At 40.9% G+C, this 25,258-nt stretch overlaps 1 protein-coding gene across 1 annotated transcript in view; it reads left to right on the forward strand.

Annotated features, from left to right (window-relative positions):
- Positions 1-25,258, forward strand: part of PAPPA (pappalysin 1) — a 326,123-nt gene that overhangs the window by 187,871 nt on the left and 112,994 nt on the right. The window contains exons 8-9 of the mRNA XM_066580837.1: positions 8,539-8,667; positions 13,918-14,009. Coding sequence (XP_066436934.1) covers positions 8,539-8,667; positions 13,918-14,009 — 221 coding nt within the window. The remainder of the gene's footprint in view (positions 1-8,538; positions 8,668-13,917; positions 14,010-25,258) is intronic.

Genomic DNA, 25,258 nt, shown 5'->3' on the forward strand with positions numbered 1-25,258 from the left:
AAGCTCGACTTGAATAACGTGAACCCGAGCATTAGGGTGCTCCCTCATCTCTATAGGGTGCATATGACTTTTTGGTCACTTCTTATTCAATTTTCTTCAGGGGTAGTGGTTTCCCAAAAAACGCAATTCTGGCATTGTGTATTTTTTTCTTACAAAGTTCACTGTGTAGGATAAATAGTTATATATTTTAATGATTTGAACTCTTCTGTCTGATATTAATTATGTTTATTTTATTTCTTTATTATTACATAAGAAATCGGAAAAGATGGTATCTTTTTGTTTTTTAATTTTAACTTATTTTTTCTTCTTTTTTTTAATCCCCATAGGGGATTTGAACTTGCAATTATTTTATTGTTTCTAAAGTATCTTGCAGTATTTAAGTATTGCAGAATATTGTATTTTTAACAATAGTTTATTAACCCTGACACAGGCAGAGCTTATAAGACAGAAACAAAAAGTTAGCCCTGGGAAACTTTACTAGATTCTACTCAGCCAAGTGAACCTATTAGCACCCCATAATAGTGTTGTGGAAGGGGGGTGATGGAGTGCTAGAGTGCCTCCCTTCCAGCTGGCTGCTCAGATCCGCTGTCAACTTTGAAAGCAGCACCAAACCGGCAATAGCAACAATCAAAGCTAGATCTGATTGCAGGTTGCAGGTGGGTGTCAAGTGTTGGAAACAGCCAGCACCCGCTAAGTATGGAGCAGGCTCAGCTTTTGAACCCATTCCATATACTACCCAGTTTATATTAAATTTGGGTGGTCTTTAACGGGTTAACGTATATGTGCATGAGAAGTAGCATTATATCTGAACATCATATGATTTGTATTATGCATTTTTCACCAGCACCCCCCCCCCCCTTCAGCATGCTCCATGTCTAATTCCCAGTTTTTCATGAGCTAGCAAGTGGAGACTAGCTGCTATGATGTCTCGCATGCACTGCATACAGAGGAGATCCTGCTCTCCTGTTCTCCTATCACTATTTCTCATATACAAGTTAGCAGCAGCATGGAATACGTAATAGAGAAGTGCTGAGCAGTGTAGATGTGATTAAATTAGCTATGAGAAGTAAAACACTAATTGCTGTAGCAGTGTCTGTGTATCTCTTAATTTTCTTGATTGAGCTTCTCCTCCTTATGTCTCTTCGTTTGTAAGGCATGGTGGTATCAGGAGGGGGGGCTAGTCTGAGGGCATTTTAAGGTAAATCCAGTTAATTTTCAACAAAAAAGTAGAATGTGACAGTGACATCTTTCTAAGACAGTGCAGAGAGTATTGTAGGTGAGTGTGAAGCAGTCTGTGTGCTGGGCTACGGCACTAGTCCTGAGTGCAAATTGGTGCATGAGGAAGCTGCTAAAGAGTGTCCAGGGGATTCGGCTGTGCAAATGCAGAAGACATAGTGTTGTTGAATCCTGACATGAATGCACAATCTACCATCAGAACTTAAGAAAAAAAATTGTGTTTCAGTATCTAGTTTTATTTATTAAAAAAAAAAAAAGAATGGTGCCTATAGCTTCCATAACAGAGCTACTTGCCGACATGAGAAAGAGAGATATTATTCCCCCATGAAAGAGCTAGCCAGTGTCTCCAGTATAGTACCCATGTTATAAAGCCAACCTGAAATGGTGGTGCTGTGGCAGATGCAAATTCAGGATCTGATGCAGTAGTAGGAGTTACAAAAGAAAACAATATTTATTTGCTAACAAAGGGTGGATCCACACAAGTGTGTGCATATGCATACATATGTGCGCACCCATGTACATGAAAAAACATGCGTGTATGAAGGTCCGTGCATTGCCTTCAATGGTCTGCCGACACCCCTGAAGTGATTTTCAGGGAAGGGCTTTAAATATAAGCTCTTGACTGAAAATAATCCCTTTTAGTGTAAAAAATAAAATAAAATAAAAAATATATATATATACACATCATATATATATATATATATTTACCTGCCCACTGCTGCAGTGTCCCCCGCAGGAATGAAGAACACATTTGCCACATGCGGCAGACTTTTTCTTCATCCCCGTGAAGAATAAAAAAATTCTCTGCTGCACCTGTCACAGATGTGACAGAGGCAGCAAAGGAGTTCTTCATCCCCGCAGAGAATAAAGAATTCCCTAGAAGATCCAGCTGCCAGCACCCCTTAATTGTTTTTTTAGGGAAGGGATTTAAATATAAACCCTTCCCTGAAAAACAAGCCAAACTGGTGTAAAAAATAAAAAAAAAGTCATACTCACCTTTCTTCAGCTGCCAGGGCTCAGACGCATCCTGTCCCCGGCTCTGCAGTGAAGTTCTTTTAGCAGCCGGGAAATTAAAATTCCTGCCTGTTGAAAGAGCTGCTTCTGATTGGCTGAGGCACTCAGCCAACCACAGGCAGCTCTTGCCTGTCATTCACTGAATGGCTGAGAGCTGCTTGTGATTGGCTGAGCGCCTGTCAGTGTATTATTAGCCCTTCCTATAGCAGGCCTGGGAAAGCATCATCCCTAGCGGTATGCACACCTAGCAGTTTTTCTGAGGCTGACCTCACTTACAACTCATTGATAAGAAACTGCTCAGTGTCCTTTTTTGTTCTTGGACTGTTGCTCTACTGCACAGTCCTGCACTCTCTTTGTCACCCAGATAGCATTGGTGCTCACATCCTGAGCATTTGTCTACTGGCATTGGTGCTCACATCCTAAGCATCATGATGCCAGGAGTTCAGGAATGTGATGCTGCAGCCTCTCATTGGCTGCAGTGGTCACCTGAGTTCCTGTGATGTCATTGATCACAACAAGCACCGGGACCACAACAGGGTTGCAGTGCTAGATCGCGGTGGCTGCGTAGGGGGAAGTATGTTTCAGTGTATTATTTTAACCCCATTGCCTGTAATGAAAAAAAAATCACTGTAGTAACATGAAAACGAATAAAGTTATGTTAAAATGGAGCACGTCATTGTTTTTTGGGTGACATTTTCTGCCAATTTAATATATCACATGCCTGCCTTCCCACTGCAAAAATTAGAGTTTAATCCAAGAGGGCGGCAGTCAAAATATCCGTCATGCTGGTGTGACATGGCCTAAGAGGTTTCCCCTTGTATGCAAAATTGGCTCACCATCTGCCAAATCATTTCCATTCTATGTAGGTTTTTCAACACTTTTGAAATACCCTGTCGCAAAATGCGAGCTGTGAAAACTATTTGGTCTAAACTGAGTTTCAGCGTTTGAACAGATTGCGTTCGCTGACAGTAAACCTTGATATGGATAATGTAGTGAAATGGAGCAAAAAATATAGTAGCGTTTTTACATAAGAGGAAACCCCCTAAGGGCTCCTGCACACGAGCGTGACTTTTTAGCGCTCGTGAGAGCGTGACATGATTGCGCTCTGAGAGGAGCACTATCACGTGTACTCACGAGCGTTTCCGCACAGCTTACCTAACTTTTTTGTGCTGCTGGGCTTGTTCACATCCGTTTTGAACCGGCTCATCAGCCTAGTTAGTCCCCGGTGTTAGCAATTAACACAGTTAAATCGCGCAGTTAAGAGTGCGATTTTGTGTGGATGAGGTCAGCATTTGCGCACCCCCATAGACTCCTATTGAACCTCGGGTGCAGAAATGCACAGAAACGTAGAGCAGAACTTCAGGTGTGCTCTAAAAATGCACCTCCTCAGGGAGGCATACTGCATTCCCTAAACAAACCCCTCTGTACTCCGCCTGATAACATGCTCCCTGACCTACTGACTGCAATCCCTGCCAGCCATCATAAACCGTCCCCCTGCAGTCATACCGATTCTGCCGTCACACGGCCAAATATCTGACCATTGTCTATGTGTATAGCATCCCTCACTCTCCACCTCGCCATACCGCGCACATCTCCAGCCCCTTTACCTTCTGTATCACCCCATTACTTGTAGTATGTAAGCTCTGTGGAGCAGGACCCTCACCCCTATTGTTTCCATCAACTCATTACTATGTAACCGTGGTTCTGTAATTTTAGTATTTTCTGTCTTTCTGTATTCCCCTTGTCTATGTAAGCGCTGCGGAATATGTTGGCGCTATACAAAAAAAGATTATTATTATTATATTGTTTTTCCCCCAACGGAAATCAATGGGTTCTATTGTCTGCGTTTTTGCACGAAACGGCGTGCAAAATCGCCCATGTGAAGGAGCCCTTAAATTATTTTCATGTGTGTTAAGTGCTCCTCATGATCTAGCGATGGGATTTTCAGATTGAACACACACGTACACCTTTTTTTTTTAACACCGGCATCATTTCAGAATATTTTTTGATCTTTATCAGAATCTTCTTATAGGAAAATCTAAAGCGGAAAGATAAATATCCTATCCTGCACCTGTTCTGTAAACAAGCGCATAAGAACATCCCATAGACTAATTATTATTTGTTCTTGTTATGAAAACAACAAAGTAATGAAAACCATTCTGATGGAAAGGCAGAGCCTGAAGGGGAGGAGAGAAAATGTTGGACCGTGTCCTAAACTGACCTCAGCAGAGCTGTAATAAGAGATTCTGGTAAACGTAAAATGAAAAATCCCAAAGGAGCCCGAGAGTAAGAGAGGGAAAGAAAAGGAGGAAAGACAAGCAGATAGATCTCGCGGAGTATAATATCCTGTGAAATTGAAAGCAGCCGCTATTATCACTTTAGAGTAGAAAGAAAACTTGAACGTGACGTAACATAATGCTTTTTATCAATCAGCTCTGCTGTGCAAATAGATCCGACATTTTAAATGAGCGCATTCTATTTCAGCGGGACGGAAATGGCTATTATAGAAGTAAAACATTGTATTTTATTCCCACAACTAAATTATAGTCGGTATCGTATGTAATTGTTTACAAATATGAAGTACAAGAGACTCAACGCAAAATAAGGGTGGCTTTACACGAGCGTGTGTTTGTGCGTACATATGTGTGCATCCCTGTATGTGCAAAAACATGCGTGTATGCAGGTGAGCGTTACTTTCAATAAAGCCGCGGCTGCTTCAGGCGGCTCCATTGGAGTCAATGGTCTGCCAGCACCTCGTAATTGTTTTTCAGGGAAGGGCTTTAAATATAAGCCCTTCCCTGAAAATCAAAGCAAACTAGTGTAAAAAAATATAAAAAAATACATACTCACCTTCCTTCAGCTGCCGGGGCTCAGCCGTGTCCTCAATGCGCTGTTCACAGCTCTGCAATGCAGTTCTTTGAGCAGGCGGGGAATTAAAATCCCCGCCTGCTGAAAGAGCTGCTTCTGATTGGCTGAGGCACTCGCTGAATGACACGGACATGTGAACACACCATAGGGAATGTATTGGTTATAATAGACGCGTGTTTTTGTGCGCACGTATGTGAAGCAACCCTAAAGGGGTTTTAGAGATTTAACAAATTGTCTCCCGATATCCTACAGTCAAATCAAATCAAGCGTAGGTAGGGAGAATATATACAGCAGAGCTGTATGAAGGCAATCAGACAGACAACCCATTGGGTCACGTAGATCAAGTAGAAGAACTGGGCATTCTGGAGGAAGAAGTCACATGGGCCCTGAAACAACTACCAAGCAGAAAAATTCCGGGCATTGATCACATGCCAGCCAAACTGCTTAAACCAGTGTCAGTCAAGATCCTATGTCAGAAGATCTCGAGCTCCAAATCATGGCCCAAAGACTGGACAAGATCTGTCTTTATCACAGTTCCAAAAAAAGGTAATGCTCAAGAGTGTTCAATTTACCGCCCCATCGCCCTCATACCTCACGCCACAAAATTCTTTTAAAGATCATACAAAAGCGCATTGTAAAAAATTGTTGAACAGAAACTTAAGGACATTCAAGCTGGCTTCTGCAAAGGTTGTGGCACCAGAGACCAAATCGCGAACCTGCACTGGTTCATGGAGAAGACCTCAAAATATCAAAAGGACGTGTACATGTGTTTCATCGACCACACCAAGGCATTAAATTTTGTTGAACATGATAAGCTTTGGAAGGGTCTGAAGCAAATGGGCGTCCCAGAACATAATGAACAGCTTATAAGGTCGCTTTACAACAACCAAGAAGCAACAGTGAGGACAGCTTATGGAAACACGGATTGGTTCAGAATCGAGAAAAACGTATGGCAAAGCTGCATTCTATTACCAATCCTTTTCAATCTGAGTGCAGAAATGATCATGAGGCGATGCAACTTGGACGAATCAGAAATCGGAGTCAAAATCGGTGGCAGAAATGTCAACAACCTCCGATATGCAGATGACACCACCTGCTTGTGGAAAGTGAAAGGGACCTGGAACACCTTATATGACGAGTGCAAAAGGAAAGCGAACACATTGGACTGTACCTCAACAGCAAGAAAATGAAAATCATGACCACAGTAGGCAACGGTACAATGAAGATAAAAATTAACAATCAGGAAGTCAAGTCGGTCCAAGATTTCATCTTCCTTGGATCCAAAATCGATTGCAACGGACAATCTGGACCCAAGATCAAGAGACGGATTACACTTTGTAGGATTGCAATGCAAGGAATGGAAAAGATCTGGAAAAGCAAGGATATGAGCATTGCAACAAAAACCAGACTGGTCAATGCAAACGTCTGTCCCATAACGACGTACGGTTGCCAAAGTTGGACACTCAGGAAAATGAACAGAAGGAAAATTGATGCATTTGAACTATGGTGCTGGAGGAGAATGCTGCGGATACCTTAGACTGCCATGAAAACGAACAAGGTAGTGTTAGATCGCGTCAAACCGAAAATATCACTAGAGGGCAAAATCATCAAACAGCGGCTCTTTTTTTGGACACGTGATGCACGCTAACCCACTGGAAACAGAACTGATGCTTGGCAATGTCAGTGGAAAGAGAAGATCAGGACAACAAAGAACAAGATGGCTAGATATAACATGTCAATCGCCGAACTGAAAGAAGCAGTGAAAGACAGGAATGCGTGGAGAACATTGATCCATAAAGTGACCAAAGGTCGGATGCGACTGAACGGATAATCATTGCATCATCCTACAGTACCAAACTAAGGGACCTTTTACATATGGTTTAATTTATCACTAAATCGTGCAAAACTTAGAAACTCATAATAATAACCCTATATATATGTAATTATTAGAGTAGAGGAGGTGGTCCTTTGCTCAAGACCCTCCTGTTTGAGAGTAAAGGAAGGGGTCCTTTGTTCAGAACCCTCCTGTTTGTGCTAGGATTAAGAAATGATTTTGTAAGAGACCCTTCCACTGTGGTGGAACCAGTGTGTCCATGCATTACACCCTGCTTCCCCTGCAAGGTGATGAAGGGTAATTAAACTGTATATCAAGTCATGTCTTTCCCAATAATAACAAGATAGAGGATAACCTGTTGATTGTTGGGGGTCTCACCGTTCAGTGAGGAGGAGACAGAATGGAACGTCACTCCATTAACTTTCACTCGGACTGCTGAGATACCTAAATGGCAAGTGCTCGAATATTTCCATTAGCCTCACTGAAATTAATGGAGTACCAACTGCACATGCTCGACCAGCACTCCATTCATTCTGATGTCACTGTGGGAGGGTAGAAGCAACTTAAAAACTCCAAATCTATATGTGCTGAGTGAATATCTTTATCTTGAGTAATTTTCTGCTAATAATCAACTAAATTTTAGGATATGGCTCCTGTGTCACTTCAGATTAACCTGGGCATAGTTATAGGTAGAGCTGAGCGAACGTACTCTTCCGAGCTTGATGCTTGTTCGAGTATTAGCATACTCGATGGTGCTCGATACTCGAGTGAGCATCACGCCGCGTTTGACCCCGCCCCAGTTTTGACCCCTCCCCGCTGTGACGTGTCAGCGCTCATCTCTAGTTATAGGGGGTGTAAAGGCATCAGATGTTCCAAGGCCCTGGTGTCTGACGGTGCCAAGACTTTTCCAACACAGGGGAAAACTCTATTAAAGTTGGCACATAGTATTTTGGGGCCCTGTTATAGAGTTTGCATTGGGGACCAATGCCTTTTTTTTTTTTACAAACAAACCTTTTTATAATGTTTTTATGTTTAGTTTTAAAGGCTGTAGTGATTGTTGCATTCGAGAGCTATACTCTTCAGTATCGGGTGGTCCTATTCAGTCAGTTTATGTTGCTGGCCACTTTGCAGCTGGACTGTTGTTGCTTCTAAGTTTTTCTTCTTTATAGAATATGATAAATGGGATCATTAAAATGGAGGCATCCTGTGACAATCCGCTTCACTTCTATTGAGAGTACATGGGTGTGCAGCTGTTTGCTTTATTTTATGCAGCTGTTGGCTGTAACGGCTGAACGCATTTGTTAGTCGGGGTGCCAACAAATTTTTGGACAAGTAATATGGCTGCTGTCTTCCTGGGGTATCTTCCTATATTTTAGTGAATATTCCGAGTACAGAAGGTTGTGAACATAACTGAATTAGTAGTGGAACATAATCCGTAGTTTGAACTGCTGTTATGAAAGTTGTAAAATGAACTGCATATACTCACAGTACATAATAAGTCTTTTCCCTATTTTACGATGCTTGATCTAGTCCCTTGAATGTAGTTGCATCGGCATGTCACATTATATTATATTTATGTTTTGTAGAGATCTGAAACATGGAAGTGTCTACAAGTACCAGATTGTGACCGTCACTGCCAATGGAGAGAGCGAGCCATCCCCAGAACTGGTTTATCATCATGGCAATGGATACTGCGGGGATGGAATAATCCAAAAGTAAGAGGCCCTTAAAGGATGGGACATGTTTCAGAGGTAGCCATTTATCTTGTCTGATAGTCCATGGATTAAGGTCCTCTTTGGACAGGGATGTTTATTCCAAACCCGAATAACTGACCAAAATCATAATTCCTCAATTTTTGTAGGTAATGACATGTCTAAATTATAGGCTTAAAGGAGTTGTACCACAATAAAGATTTATCACCTATCCATAGACTAGGTGATAAAAGTCTAATCCATAGAGGTCTCACGATTGAGACCCATGCCAATCTTGGGAACAAAGGTCCCGTATCCCCCTCTTCCTGTCACTTTAGACTCGCTGCACATATCTGCTATGACACCATATTGAATGGAGCGGCAGTTACAGATGCGCAGTGCTACTCCATTTGATTCAGTGGGCTGACAGAAATAGCTGAGCACAAGAGATAGGCTTTCTCCGACTGTCCAATTGAAAGTGAATGGAGTGCCGCAGTGCATGCCCTACAGCCACTGCATTCAATCTCCTCCTGCTGGGGGTACAGTGAGCCCGCAGAGAGGAGGAGAGGGGTACATGGGTCCCCTGTTTTCAGGATTAACAATGTTTAAGCAGTGAGACCCCCACCAATCAGAGTTTTGTAATCTATCCTATGGATAGGTGATAAAAGTGCGGTACAATGTTTTTAAAGATTACGTCAATTCAGGTGTCTGTGAACTGGGACCCCCGGAAGAGATATCTGGACAACCTGTTTTCCAAATGAGGACTAGCAATCAGGAGATCATTATTGGACCAGGAGCTGAAACCTCCCAAGATAACAGCTTATCATGAAGAGTTTCAGTAGTCATAATAAAGGCCCATTTGCTTGTAACGATTATTGCTCCAAGTCCATTCAAATGACCTAAAATGAGTGATAATCGTTACGTGTAAACGTGGCCATCATGCACTTTTCATCTGAACGATGATTTTAAGGGGAAATTCAAATTTATCATTCAGCCGCAGGGAGCTAAAGTATCTCTCAATAGACCACATGCTGTGTTCTCTGCGGGAGTTGGTAGATTACATTGCATTCTGCCGGCAGGCCCGACGAGAGCAATGCAGCTGTTTGCGCAGCAGAGCATGTGATTACTCACATGCTGGGCTCTGCAAACAGCTCCTGGGGGCCCATTTACATGCAAATGAAGATGATAAAGTGTTAATGGACATTATTGGACCAGGAGCTGAAACCTCCCAAGATAACAGCTTATCATGAAGAGTTTCAGTAATCAGATTAAAGGCCCATTTGCGTGTAACGATTATTGCTCAAAGTCCATTCAAATGACCTAAAATGAGCAATAATCGTTACGTGTAAACGTGGCCATCATACACTTTTCATCTGAACGATGATTTTAAGGGGAAATTCAAATTTATCATTCAGCCACAGGGAGCTAAAGTATCTCCCAATAGACCACATGCTGTGTTCTCTGCGGGAGTTGGGAGATTACATTGTATTCTGCCGGCAGGCCCGATGAGAACAGTGTAGCTGTTTGCACAGCAGAGAGTGTGATTACTCACATGCTGGGCTCTGCAAACAGCTCATGGAGGCCCATTTACATGCAAATGAAGATGATAAAGTGGTAATGGACATTAGTGTCCATTAACACTTTATGCAAAAAGATCGCTAAAACTTTCAACTTTTTAACCGTTTAAAAGATTATCTTTGCATGTAAATGGGCCTTAACAGTATACTTGTAGAGGCCACTGTAGGAGAAATGTGATGTTATATGGCACCCAATGAAAAAAATGGGTGAACATGTAATGCATAGTTGAGCTTAGTCCTGCAAAATGTGGCTCTCCGTTCAGATTTATAGAAGGGGTCATGAATGAAGTATCCCATCCACGACATCTATGTACCATAACAAGACAAATGGTTGGAAATTTCCCTATTGGACTATCCCTCAGTACATTGTAAACCACTAGACTTCTTTGCCTATGTAGACAGTGCTTATCCAGTGCATTGACAATGAATGGCTCCTTTTTTGATTCTTTAAGACATTGCATTAAGATGGTATATCCTGAATGAAGAGAAGCACATTGCACTTCTATGAAATAATGATTTACATTAAGAATGTCACCGAAGTTTGAGAGACTCAAGAGAATTTATGAAGTATGAAAAATTAATGTTACAAGGAAAAAGATTGCTGGAGTTAGACGATAGACTTAGTTTACTGAACAAATAATGCCAAATCAAATCATTGCATAGGCAGTAAATATATTAATGTACCATGCAGAAGAAAAAGCCAAATAATACTTTACAGAATGGACGGAATATTGTCTCAGCAAAATAGAATGTGCAGAATTGCTGGTATTGATGCTAACAGATGATGATACACTATATTCATCCAGCTGCTGGGCTTTTCATAACTTAGTTGATTGTAAACTACATTTCCATTTCCTTTAAATGGCAGTACTCTCATACGATCTCCATTTAGATGACATTGGTTATCCTAACCAGAGTATACCTTTTTATCTATAATAACTAGCATAAAGGGATCACAGTATGCTGCCTGATTGCCAAGATAGCAGAACTTCTAAATATTTATACTCACGAAGCACTGTCACAGTACCATCCAATCATTCTGTATTGGCTAGTAAGACAATATAAAGCAATGATAGCAACAGGTCAAACAAGTAGTCAAACCTCTATATTCGTTGTCTTCTCCTTTTGCCGGTTTCCAGTTTCGCCGGCAGCCACTGGCCCACTTGAGCTCACAAGCGATGTCTCCATCTCTCTTGTGGCCCTCCATGCGCTCCGGCAGGCTTCCGTGTCGGCTTCAGTGCTGAAACACCATTCTCTTCCTAGTAATGTGGGTTGAGTAACCCGCCTCCAGGAAGAGAATGCTGTGATTGGCTCAGGAGCACCATGGCTTAGCCAATTACAGCCAACGCTTGATGAACCAATCACAGCCATTCAATTATGTCATTCATTGAATGGCTGTGATTGGCTCATCAAGCACCAGCTGTGATTGGCTCAGGCCGTGGTCCTGAGCCAATCACAGCATTCTCATCCTGGAGGCGGGGTATTTAATCAATGTCAGGAAGAGAATGGTGTTTCAGTGCTGAAGCAGACCCGGAAGCCTGCTGGAGCACCTGGAGGGCAGTTTTTGTTTCATGTAGTGTAGCCAGGGCTCCAAAAATTGGAATGTCTCAAACAAATTCATTGGATTTACCTTGATTCCTATGGAAATAATTGCCTCTAGTTTTATTGGATTCAAATTTGGTCAATTGCTTTCAGATGCATTACCAGCAAAACTAGAGGTCTGACTGTGTATGCGCAAATAAATGGCAGAAGGGAAAAATAATAATGATAGAGTTTAAAGGGCCACTCCGGTGATTTTTTTCTTTTTTCATTCATTATGTAGCTATCCCCCCCAGTGAGCAAGCATTACCTTGGTTAGTTATTTCTTTCTATCTGAAACTCCTGGCTTCTTTTTTCTCAGATGGTCATGTGATCTCAATTCTGACCACTTCAGATCTTCTTGGGGTTATGTGTTCAGTTTCCAGTCAGTTTCTTAGTCTGTGTGATGTTATTACATGGACCCTTCCAGAGAAACTGCTTAGGACACACTGCTATCACAGTTACTGATGATGATCACGCAGCTCTTGTCACACAGTTATATTAGAGGAGATCACAGCTCATCCTCCTGACTTATGGTCTGAAGTTCTATAGGTCAATATAGGAGGTAATCATAATTAAACTGCACCCCTAGCAGGTAGAAATGGTGTAGCTAGCTAATGCTGAGCTGATGCATAATGGAATAGATTTGAAAGTGAAACCAAAATCTTTCACCATCAAGATGGTGCCTGATAAGCATCAGACAGGAGACTGCACTGCATGGTAGTGGCTGCAGTATACAGAGGAGACCTTCAGAGTGTGACAGACAATCAGATGAGGGGTGCAGGGATGAAAATGTGTTTTTGCCAAGTGATTTTTTAATAAGAAAATCATTACGGCATATAATTAGACCTGCTTTAAAAATTTAAGTTGAATTTTGAATGGTTACTATAGGATGCAATCAAAATTTTTGTTGGCGATAGTGTCCATACCAGAGACATAATATTCTTTCAGAGTTTCAGTACTTCTTAGTTGTTAATACAGTGCAGTTTTCATCTTGATTTTGTAGACATTTTTTTAGCCAAAAGCAGAAATAAATCCAATCGCGGTTGTCGGCTAAAAAAGTGTTTCGGTTGTGTTTTTTTAACTTGTGTATTCTTTAGATATAATCTATCTATCTCCTATCTATCTATCTATCTATCTATCTATCTATCTATCTATCTATCTATCTATCTAATATCAATCTAGCTATCTAACTCCTATCTATCCATCTATCTATCTATCTATTTATTTATCTCCTATCTATCTATCTAATATTTATCTATCTATCTAACTTACTCTTATCTATCTCCTATCTATCTATCTATCTATCTATCTATCTATCTATCTATCTCATATCTATCTATCTATCTATCTATCTATCTATCTATCTATCTATCTATCTATCTCATATCTATCTATCTATCTATCTATCTATCTATCTATCTATCTATCTATCTATCTATCTCATATCTATCTATCTCATAGCTATCTATCTATCTATCTCCTATCTATCTATCTCCTATCTATCTATCTCATAGCTATCTATCTATCTATCTATCTATCTCCTATCTATCTATCTCATAGCTATCTATCTATTTCATATTTACATATCTATCTATCGACATTTGCAATATCTATCTATCTATCCCATATCTATCTATCTCATATCTATCTATCTCATATTTATCTATCTCCTATCTATCTATCTGTCTATCTATCTCTATCTATCTATCTATCTATCTATCTATCTATCTATCTCCTATCTATCTATCTTTCTATCTCATATACATCTATCTCCTATCTATCTATCTGTTTATCTATCTCTATCTATCTATCTCCTATCTATCTATCTATCTATCTCACATCTATCTATCTATCTATCTATCTATCTATCTATCTCCTATCTATCTATTTCATATCTATCTATCTATCTATCTATCTATCTATCTATCTCATATCTATCTAGCTATCTATCTTCTATCCTCTTTGTCTTCCAATGTATACGTGAAACACTTACATACTGATCAAGCAGACATACATGAACATAATTGAGCTTTAGTGGTCCAAAACATACTTTCAGTTAATAGAATTGTGTACGTTGTGTAACAACATTAGTTTTTATATCATCTGTTTCTTTCAGAGATCTAGGTGAAGAATGTGATGATATGAATAAGATAAATGGTGATGGCTGCTCTCTCTTTTGTCGTGAGGAGGCATCTTTCCATTGTTTGGGTAAGTAACAATAATGCGGTCCTTATATGTCATATGAAGTCATGATTAGTGATGAGTGATTAGTGGAATAATCGGTTCATGTTGGTATTGGGCTAAATTCACCAAAAGCATTGTGAATCAGGATAGCCGATTCCGACTCCCGCTGCTGTAAAAAAAAAAATCGGTTTCACTAGTTTGCCCTCCAGAAGGTCCCCAATGCAGCCAAAACCCCTCAAATCGCATTGGGATACAGCCATGTATTCCGGGGAACACTATGCTCCTCCCAAAAATTAATCAAAATAGTGTACAGTGGTATAGTGGTTAATCGTAGCAGAGTATATACTTCTGCTGCTACAATTATGAATTGTTGTGGATTTTGACAACCCAGCTGAACTCAATGGAGAAAATCCACAAATTTGCAACCATTTCACAGCCTAAATTACAATCTGCAGATTTTAAATCCACAGCACTCAATTTCTGCAGCATGTGGATGAAATTTCTTGAAATTGTATCCTCTTTACTGATACTGTAAAATGCGGCAGATTTTCCACAGCACATACGCTCGTCTGAAGCCTCCCTTAAACTGTAACACATTGCCGATCTTCAAATGCGAATCCACAATGAAAATGACCAGCATATAGACTACATGTAGACATACCCTAAGTTACTGGCTGGATGGATGAGAGGCATGTGATGTGGGTCAAGAGAGGTACAGTGTCTCCTTGAGGAGACCACCAAGGATGCATAAAGAGACTTGGTCTCCACAAGGAGAAACTGTACCCCTCCCGAACCCACATCATGGACCTCTCCCCCAGCCAGCCAGAAATCTACTATACACTGACGAAGGGCAAAAAAACCCAAACTGCCTGTCTGTACAAGGTTATCTTTTCCTTATTGAGAAGACTCTGGCTTTGGCTTATATTCCCAGTCATGTTAAGGTCGAACATAGGGAAGCTGCCTTCCAATAGGTGGCACTGTAGAAGCATTGTACCATCTCTCACTTGCATTCCAGAAGAGCATTGCATGGCCTAGAAGTCTCCTCATGCCCCCTTGGCAGCCTCCACAAGGCGAAACGTTATCAAAGCACGTAATTGTGTACAACTGGAAGCCGTCTGTTGACAGAATGAGTGATTGAGTTGCCCTCATTGCTTTCATGAAGGAGGACAAATACAAGGAGGAGTAATACACTGGTGGTCCTTTTAATTGTGGGAAATCCTTTGGAAAAAAGACAAGAGGGGCCATAAATTCCTCATACTTACACTGGGCATAGTTTTCCAGTGATGCAACTGCTGAAGTCTAAATGGCAAGGTGAATTAGCAAAATAATAGGTTCATGAATTCTAGTTTAAAAAAAACTATTTTTAGATTCTTTCATTGATCTTTTTTTTTTGTAGTTCTCCAGGATAAATCCCACACTGCTCTTTAATGGTTCTTAGTGCAACTTCAAACAATATCTTAAATTCCTGATACTCATAAGAGAAGAATTACAATGCAGGGTCGAAAAAATATGGGAGATGAACTGATATTTTCTGATTGAACTAATGGGCTTTATCAGAACTAAAAGACCCAACTACACAGTAGAGGGGTGGATGGAGCTCATGTGATCATCTCATCCCTATGAGCGCATATAAGAAGATAATCCTGCCATGTGATCTAAAGATCAAGAGGCAGAATTGTCTCATGTTTGCTTAGCTGAAGATTTGAGTTTTGGTCCAGGAACCTAGAACAAAAACAGTATAAATAGACACATTCATCCAGGCCTCACACCTCTACTTGTACCTCCCAAGTGTCCCTCATTAGGACGGATAGTCCCTAATTTTGAAACAAGTCCATCTTGTCCCCTTAAATGTCCCTCTTTATGACCTTGGAAATAGATTTGCATTAATAATTCTACTATACTGCTATATAAATTATCTATATAGTTTCCAAGGCCCAATGTCCATAGGCAGAATTGAATTACGTAATTCGCAGTTTTAGCCGTCCATAGAGAAGCATGGGCGTCCGCAGCTGAATTAAAGCATTAAAAAATGCTAACGTCTGGACTTTTCTTCCTGTCTTATTTGGAGATTTGCTATTGAACCTCCCTGGTTTCAACATGTATTCTTTGTTTTCATGCTTTTGTTCAAATTTGATGAAATAGTCACTTTCGTAAGGCCAACGTGCCTGTTTCCTTTCCTAGATACTGGCAATGATGATGGACTAGAGGGCTCATTACAAGTAGCCAATTTTCTCACATTTCTTGATTTAAATATACATTTTTTTCAATGGGAAAGGGAGATAAAACAGGATACATATCTCAACAAGTTCATATTTTTCAGCAGTTTTCACTACCTTTTCCTTTCAGTAATTACTGTATGGACTGCATTACTATTTCTGTCGTCTTTCCACACATTATGCAGTTGAGTTTTCCATCACTTATAACATTATTATGTATTACTTTCCATAGTTGCTTTATGTCTCCAATGTCCTGTTTACAGCATTTTGGACAAATAGGTGCGCCCGTATATCACATGATGTACATAATATTAGAAAAAAATAGGGAAGTGTTGTATTGAGCTAAAATATATTTCAATGGTCAATTTCATAGAGGCATGACATAGACACATTTTAGGGGTTCCATTAAGGCTGCAAAACCTAAACTCCCTTCAGATCTACTGAACTAAACTTAGATCAACATAGAAAACTACTGTAGTTTGGTTTAGCAAGCAGACGGTTTGGTGTTGTGGTAGGCAAACCTGAAACACTTATATATTTACCATTAAAGGGGACATTTTGTCAGAAAATGACCAATAGTTTATATGAAGTTTTATATTAAGAATGTCTTTTTTTAACTTTCCAAATCAGTATATGAATGAAAAGAAAAATCCTGAAACCCTGCAGTTTTCACTCTCGCAACTAACCCCATAATAGACTGACACATGCTGTTCCATGGAGATCTGTTTTGAGCAGTCATCTCATTATCGTTAGGTAGAATAATAATGAAAAGTGACAACTGTGATATCTTTACGAAATGTAGGCACTCAGGAGTGAAATTTAACAGCAACTTCTTTTATTAATACTACTACATTCAGATATCTATACTTGCATCTCCCAGCTCACAGCAAGTCCTTCTTACTTCTTGTTTCCTTTTGCTCGGCTCTTCTCTTAAAGAGAGAGATATACAACCTGTATATTACACCCCATTTTTAACAAAATAACACTAGTTAAAGCTAGACAAAAATAGCAAAAAACACATTGTCGTGATACGCTGTCAACGTGGCCTACCCGTCACTGGAGCCATGGTCGGGTGCTGCCGGTCCACTTACCCTGTACATGGACCTTTGTCTACTTCATGCTCTGCTTCCACTGCCAGTTTCTCGGTCTCTGCCCGAAGGGCTTGTGTGCACACCTGGCTTCTTTCTTAAAGGGTCAGTGCATAGTCCATAAACATGTCCCCCTCAAATCTAATCCCTGCAATTGTTATATTAGGCACCTACGCGCTCGGGTGGATGCCTAATCAATTGGTTCCTATCCATTGTGATAATGCACCAGTTAGTCTTGTCCTCTGGTTCTGACCTCTGACTGTTTTTCTTACTATTCTCACTTCTGTGCTCCTGACCTCGGCTACGTTATTGGACTTCGGTTTTTGCCAGCGGTCTGACCTGATCTTTGCTTGCATATCATTATTGAATTTGTGTTGCCAGCCCTGACCACTGCTAGTTACATGGTCAAGACTCTGTTCTCCCCATCAGGTACTGTGCTTTGGCTCTGTACAGTGACAACAGCCACACAACAGAGACAGTGAAAGACTAGATCCTGCTTGGAGGAGTCAAGGGGGAAAACCGGGGTTTGCCAATTGCTGCCTCCATTGATAGCCCAAAGTCAAATTGATGTGTGGCAAGACGAATCCACTTTCACCGGACTAATGCAAGCATCACTTGACAGTCATCAATAGCCTGATAATCTTCAACCAGGATCCAAAGAACCACAGTTATGCCTCCTCAAATAGTCTTCATGGGGATCTTATTTCTTTCATAGGATAGTGTTTCAAATGGCTGTGAACACAATTTTCTGAATTATCTCAAATAGTAGTGAGTTCCGGGTGAAAATTTCTGTTCTCAGTAATGGCCCCATCATTTTGAGAGGGTTTACCAACATTTTCATCTGAAATGTCACATGTGAGGTATTCCTAGTTATATAGTGTCCATCTCGCTTAGCTGTAACCACATTTCCTTTCTTGGCTGATAGTATTCTGCTGCGTCAACCACTGAGGATGTACTATTTTGCCTTTGACAAATCATAACTTTATCAACCCTCTGCATGGAAGAAGACTGAGCATATCATTTCTTGTCTGCATACTATTTCATTTTTTTCCTTATTCTTGGAGTCTGTTGATCTTACCGTGAACTTAGTTGGCAGTGAATGGGTAAACACATGAGGAATACATATGCAAATGCACATTCATTTGGATGAATCTAAAATACTTAGAAAATCGAACAAATATGTGTGCATTAAATGGAGGTTAGAAATGAGCGAGTATACTCGCTAAAGCACATTACTTGAGCGAGTAGTGCCTTAGCCGAGTATCTCCCCGCTCGTCTCTAAAGATTCGGGAGGCGGAGAGCGGTGGGAGAGAGCAGGGAGGAACGGAGGGGAGATCTCTCTTCCCCCCCCCCCCCCCCCCCCCCCCGTAACTCACCTGTCACCCGCCGGCCCCCGGATCTTTAGAGACGAGCGGGGAGATACTCGGCTAAGGCACTACTCGCTCGAGTAATGTGCTTTAGCGAGTATACTCACTCATCTCTAATGGAGGTCCCTTATCCAATTTTCTGTTTTGACTATTCGTGGAATACCATATGCTGAGAAAATGTTGTCCAGCTCTATGACATTGGAAGTTGATGTTGAAGATATGATTGCAGTTCTAGGGTATCTTGAATATTCATTAATTGTCACCAGACTGTATTACCCATTAGGCAGTTGACCGTACATATCAACCACTACTTCTTCCCAAACAACTGTAGGTAGAGAGAGCATTTACAAGGACTCAGGCTTTGATGAAGGTGTAAGTAGCTAATGTGTGGAGTAGTGTTTTATTATATCTTCTACCAACTGATCCATGTTTGATCTTCCTGAGCAAAGCCCTAGAAACAACTAACTTGGTGCATTCGAGAATGAGGTGCTACTCAATGATTGACACTTCTCTAACGCTTGATAATGAGTTTAGCTCCTTGAGATTTATTTGAAGATTTGAAAATTTCTGGATGTGTACTAAAGCACAAAGTGTCTTATCATGTGTTGTTGTTGTCGTAACCTGATCAGTTGAAAGTACCTTTGGTACTGCTTGGACTGTAATAAAGTTGATAAAGTCTTCAATTAACCAATTAGTAGTTTGATCTACTTCTGGGGGATGTCTTGAAATGTTCTTACATTTTTTGGGCCTGCAAACAATTTTGTAATTGTTGAGTTGCGAAACCCACCATTCCATCCTTACTGGCATCTTAGCTCTTGGTTTTCCAAGATTGTGAGGATAGCTTGGTGATCTGTAACAATGGTGAAAGGAACTCATAGAGAAACATGAAAATGCTCACATCCCCAGACAACTACTAGGCTCTCTTCCTCATGTTAGGAGTATTTTGTTTCTGTACTTGGGTTGGGTACGTGGGTTGTTGGCTTTGTATTGTACTAGGATGGCTTCCAGTCACACTGGAGTTACATATACTGTCAATTCAGTGCGTAGAGTAAGTAAAAGTATTAAGCATTAAAGTAAGTCATTCTTGTTGTGGAATAGTATTCATTTTATCAAAAGAGATTTGGCATTCCAGAGACCACTTGAATTCACAGCCTTGTTTTGTGGGTTCTTTCAATGGTGCACTACTGTAAATGTTGAGAATAAATTGAATGTATCTAGTTTAATAGATGGAAATTTCAAGAATGCGACAAACTTCATTGACATTCTGAGGAACTGAGGCCATTTTTATAGCCTGAACCTTTTTTGGATCAAGCTGTATTCCAGTTGCAGAGACGATATGACCATGGAACTTCGAGGAAGTTTGGTTAAGTTCATATTTCTCTTTGGGTAAGGTGTGTACCTGAGATGATAAGCACTAAAGAACAAAATGTATTGTGCGATTGTGTTCAGTTTGGGTTCTTCTAAAAACTAGAATGTCATCACTGTAATTGAAAGCATTGGGAATATGTTGGGTTACTATCCTTATGGCATCTCGAAAGATTTCTGCTGCGGAACAAACCCCAAAAGTTTACCGCTTATATCTGCTCTTAATGCGTAGAAAATGTTGACAATTATCTGCACTCTGGACTCAGTTCGAGCTGATGGTAACCATTTTTAAATGGTTTCTCCATTAAAGCTATTGATGTAAATGGGAACTTTGCCTGTAATACCAAGCCTAACCACTGCAGTGGGAACAGAGCTGTCTACGTTCTGCAGAAATCAGTTCAGTGCAAAAGTGCATTATCCTAGAGAACAGTTGATCAGGAGGATTCACAGACAGCTGAACCCCTTGGATCTACTATTGATAGCCTATCCTAAGCATAGGCTATCAGTAGTTTACAACCGACATACAACGTCTTTATGTAGATGGATAATGGCATTTATTATGGGAGAGATGTGTCTTTCTCCCTGAATGGCAGCTTTTGGAAGGCGCTCATCAACACAAAGACTTACTTTGTCAGGATTTTTTGTGTTTTGGAACCGCGACAATTGGGGAAACGCATGGGGTGGGACCAGTGACAATTTCAACAATATCTTGTTCTTTTAAGAATTGGAATTCTCTTACACTTTTTTCTCAGATAATATGGAATTTGCCTATGAGCTTGAAGTAAAATGTGATTTTCTCAGCCAGAGAAACCAAGTAATCTTGTAGATATTATACCTTTTAATGGCTAACAAAAATACATGATGTTTTTGCAAGCTTTCGAACCTCCCAGGGGCCTTCCTCAGGCATAATAAAATAAAAACTGGATGAATGTTTTCATCCATACGAAGATATACTTGAAAACCCTTCTGCTTTCCAAGTCCGTTGAAGAAGGAAGAAAAATCATTGAGCATAGTTTGTATATCTTAATCAGTAGGATCAGCTATTGTATGAACGATCTGAATGAGACCCCGGTTCGTGGTGGTATGGAAGCTAATAAGGCAGGCTCCAGAGTCTTGTAATATGTCTTGTTTTCTGTATTGTATTCTTGTAACTGATTTCAGCATGACATTTTCCCACAGTAGGTAGTGGGATCTGATATCCATATGGGGAGATTTTTAGGACAGGCTGTATCTTCAATTGTTCATAGGTATCTATGATATTTAGTGATGCTCCAGTGTAAATTGTAAATGCCATGTCCCTACTGAATATGGAGATTGTGATACTTCAAAATTGTGCTGTTTTACGCATTGAGGCAAAGACAACATAGTCATTAGTCGTGGAAGACTCTGCGTCCGATACAAGGCTTTTACATTAGCTTGTTTTCATGGATATAAAGAAGATTTGGTTAGTGCTAATTTGCACACAGCTGCAAAACAGTTCTTTTTTTTCTGTAGCGCTTTACGTCTTTGGGCTGAATGAAGAAAAGACGCAATCAAGTCCCGAGCTTAATTAGCATTTTTTCATCCATTCAAACTGCCAGGTGCGACATATTTGAGAAGAAATTTGCCGCAGCCTGGAAATCTCTTGGTCGGCATAAATCCTTGAAATAACTTCTAATGCCTAAGTAGAGGCACCTGTAAGCTTTTCCCTGCATTGGACGCTGCTAAACTCCCTCCTGCTCCGTTTTTTTCTAGCTCCCATAGGAGTCTATGGAAGCCGCCTGCGTATATCGATCAAAAGATAGAGCAAGACCTATCATTTCTGGTTCACCGATTTCAGTCACATATGTGCTATTTTCCCACCGCAATGTTTTGGAAGCCAATGTTTCAGATGGTCACGATGTTCGGCCGATGTAAAAATGTGGCTATATAGCCGCTTGAAAACGATCGTGTGAATAAAGCCTAAGGCCTCGGTCAGACGGGCGTTTTTTGCAGCGATTTGCGGATCGCATAACGGATGCACATCCGCAAATCGCGTGACCGAGTCCGACAATTCGCTGAAAAATCTGCACCTAGCAGCGTTTTCAGCGAAAGGGCCCAATCAAACGAGCGCTGCCGGCTATCCTCTGCCACAGCTGTGGCACAGCTGTGGCAGAGGAGAACGATGTTCGCCCATTGAATTCAATGGAGCTGGCAATACAGCCGGCTCCATTGAAAGCAATAGGCTGCCGGCAAGCGCTGTATGAATTTTCGAGGAAGGGCTTAAAATATAAGCCCTTCCCTGAAAAGCATCCTGAAAATGTGTAAAAATAAAAAAAAATGCATACTCACCTTTTTGCTGCAGCCGGAATTCAGCCGCGTCCAGCCGGCAGTTCTCCTGAACTGCTTTCCGTAGTATTCAGCAGGGGGGGATTTAAAATCCCTGCCTGCTGAATGGGCTGCCTCTGATTGGTCACAGCCCTCAGACAATCAGAGGCAGCTCTCACTCACCCATTCATGAATTCATGAATGGGTGAGTGAGTGCTGCCTCTGATTAGCTGAGCGCAGGGACCAATCAGAAGCAGCTCTCAGCTGTCTGCGAATCGTTGTGTCCTATAATTTATCGCACATCCGCATAAAAAACGGACATGTGCCCACTCCCATTTCGATGCATTGGGTCTATATATCTGCAGATCGCAAGCGCGTCTGCAAATCGGACCAAAAAACGTCCGTGTGACCAAGGCCTAATAGTGGATAATGTGCAAGAAACAATTACTAGTATAATAATTTCATCAGGTTCTTCTGGAAGCAGTTTTGCAGCCTTAAACTTGAATCTCTCATATCTGATGTCATATTTAGGCCGCCTTCACACGATCAAGAAAATCCCGCAAGACTTGTGCATTGCGACATGCACAAATCTTGCACAAAGACGAAGCCTATTCTTTTTAATGGGGTCATACACATGAGTGATGTTTTCCTGCATGGTACCGTGATGCGATGCTATGCAGGTAACAAATTGTGGCGTGTTCTGTCTTCCTGCATTGCAGCTCCATTGATCTCAATGGGCCCGGCGGCAGCATTACACCACGTGCTAGATACACGCGATGCAAAATCTCTTATTGAAAACAATGGAAGAAACTTTGTGATTAGCAGTGGCAGGGGATCGCTGCATCCGCGAAGTGATGCAAGGCTTTTTTGACTTTAAAATGCCTCGCATCCACTGGTGGGGAGTGAGATATCAAGCTGGCCCATGTGAAGTTGGCCTTAGGGTTGAAGGGCTTTGGAGCAGCTGCTGTATGTGTCATTGTCTCCAACTGGTAATGTGCTTTATATGTCAAAATCTTCTCCAGAAGAAAAATATACCCATGTACAAGCAGCCTGTTCAGGATTGTTGCTCCTCATCAGTGATCGCTGTCTTGGCTGGTGAGAGGCCTATGATGTGGTTCAGGAAGGGTATGGTTTCTCCTTAGGGAGAGCACTTAGGGAGGAGACTTATAAGGCCATACATTCTCCTCTGGGAAATGTATGCAAATGCAAACATGGAACAATGTCTCTACAGCGCCACCTATTGGAAGACAGCATTCCTGCTGGTCAATGTCAGACCTTTTAAGAAGTCTTGTAACAATGACTAGGAATATAAGTCAAAGCCAAAGTCTTCACCAGAATAGAAAGATGAACCATACACAGTCAGCCACCAGCCATTCGCCAGAACTCTATGACATCGTAGTGAAGTAATAAATACCTTTTTCTTTTATCATCTTTTATGTCCAGTGCTTGAAAAAAAAAAAGTTTTCAAATCTCTATATCTTTTTTCTCCAGTTATGAGCCGGTTTATTAGCATTACTTGTATCAAACTTCGGGACAATGTAGAGATGGTCTGCTATCTTAGTTCTAATCACTAATGTTGTACAGGAGATAATTGGGATGTAGTTTCAGGCCCCTCTCACACACGGTGTCGGCAAAATGCTGTGATTTTGATCACAGAGATTTGCCGCGATTTTACCGCCATTTCTAATGCAGCCCAGCAGTTTTTAATTAACCCAATCATTATGATGGATGATGAGGTGCGTTACAAAGCACGAAAATGCAGCACTCAAAACTTTGGCTGTTTAACCACCCCCCAGCTTATTCCCGTTTAATATAAAATATTTCACCCCCACTGATGGTTATGAATGCTATCTTTTTTCCTTACGGAGAGCTCCTAGACGGTGAATGAGGAGACTCAAAAGGCTATTTATGCTGCTCTGGGTAATATGCAAATAAGGGAAATGGAATAATACCTCCACAGTGCCGCCTATTGGAAGTCAGCATTCCTTCAAACCAAAGTTAGACTCTTTATACAAACCCCATTTCCCAGTCACTGTTACAAGGCTTGCATAAAGAGTCTAACTTTGGCTTGAAGGAATGCTGCCTTCCAATAGGTGGCACTGTGGAGGTATTATTTCATCTCCCTTATTTGCGCTCCCACTGATGGGACACATAAACATGGCTACATGGTGAGGTGGGAGCAATATCTGGGCTGATCTCTCCCATCTGTATCTTGAAAATTATTTGGCACAATGCAACTAAATCTTCTTTCTGTACAAGAGAACCAACATAAGGTACTGATGCAGTGGTGGCGTACTCCCAGATCTTTGCTGTCAATGTCAAGCCAATCAAGGGATCTTGTTTTGTATTTTTTTGGACTACCCATGCATAACTAGTGTTGAGCAAACCGAACCAGTAGAACTCTGTTGCAGGTCTAACTTTGCTAAAAATTCAGACCAGCATGAACCTAAACCGGGTTTTTAGCAAAATTGTACCTAAAACTGGGTTCTGCTGGTTTGGTTTGCTCAACACTAGTCCTGAACACTGGTATATAACACTAATAGCCATAAAAGCCCTATATAACACTTTCAGAGTGTTGTACACGGCCTTTATGGCTCTTAGACATTGTTATACACCAGTTTTAGGGGTCTTTGTGAACTTCCAGTTTGGTTCAAACTAATTTGGCCCGAAGAGAACTTTTTGCAGTAGTTTACCAAACCCACAGAACTAAACTTCAAAAGTTCACTCATCACAAATCATGACCTCATTTCCATCTACTGTCCAATTTTTTTATAGGGAATATCTTGAAATCTACAGTCCGTTATGTTTCTATTAAATGTTCCACCCAAAAATCTTATTAGAAATAGGTCCAAGATGCTACTTCATACCTGTATGGCAGCAAAGTGCCTTATTGCTCTATATTGGAAGCACACCTTACCTTCTTCTATCCATGATCTGATTGCTATAATTAA

The sequence above is a fragment of the Eleutherodactylus coqui genome, chromosome 10, assembly GCF_035609145.1.
Source record: "Eleutherodactylus coqui strain aEleCoq1 chromosome 10, aEleCoq1.hap1, whole genome shotgun sequence".
NCBI classification, from domain to species: domain Eukaryota; kingdom Metazoa; phylum Chordata; class Amphibia; order Anura; family Eleutherodactylidae; genus Eleutherodactylus; species Eleutherodactylus coqui.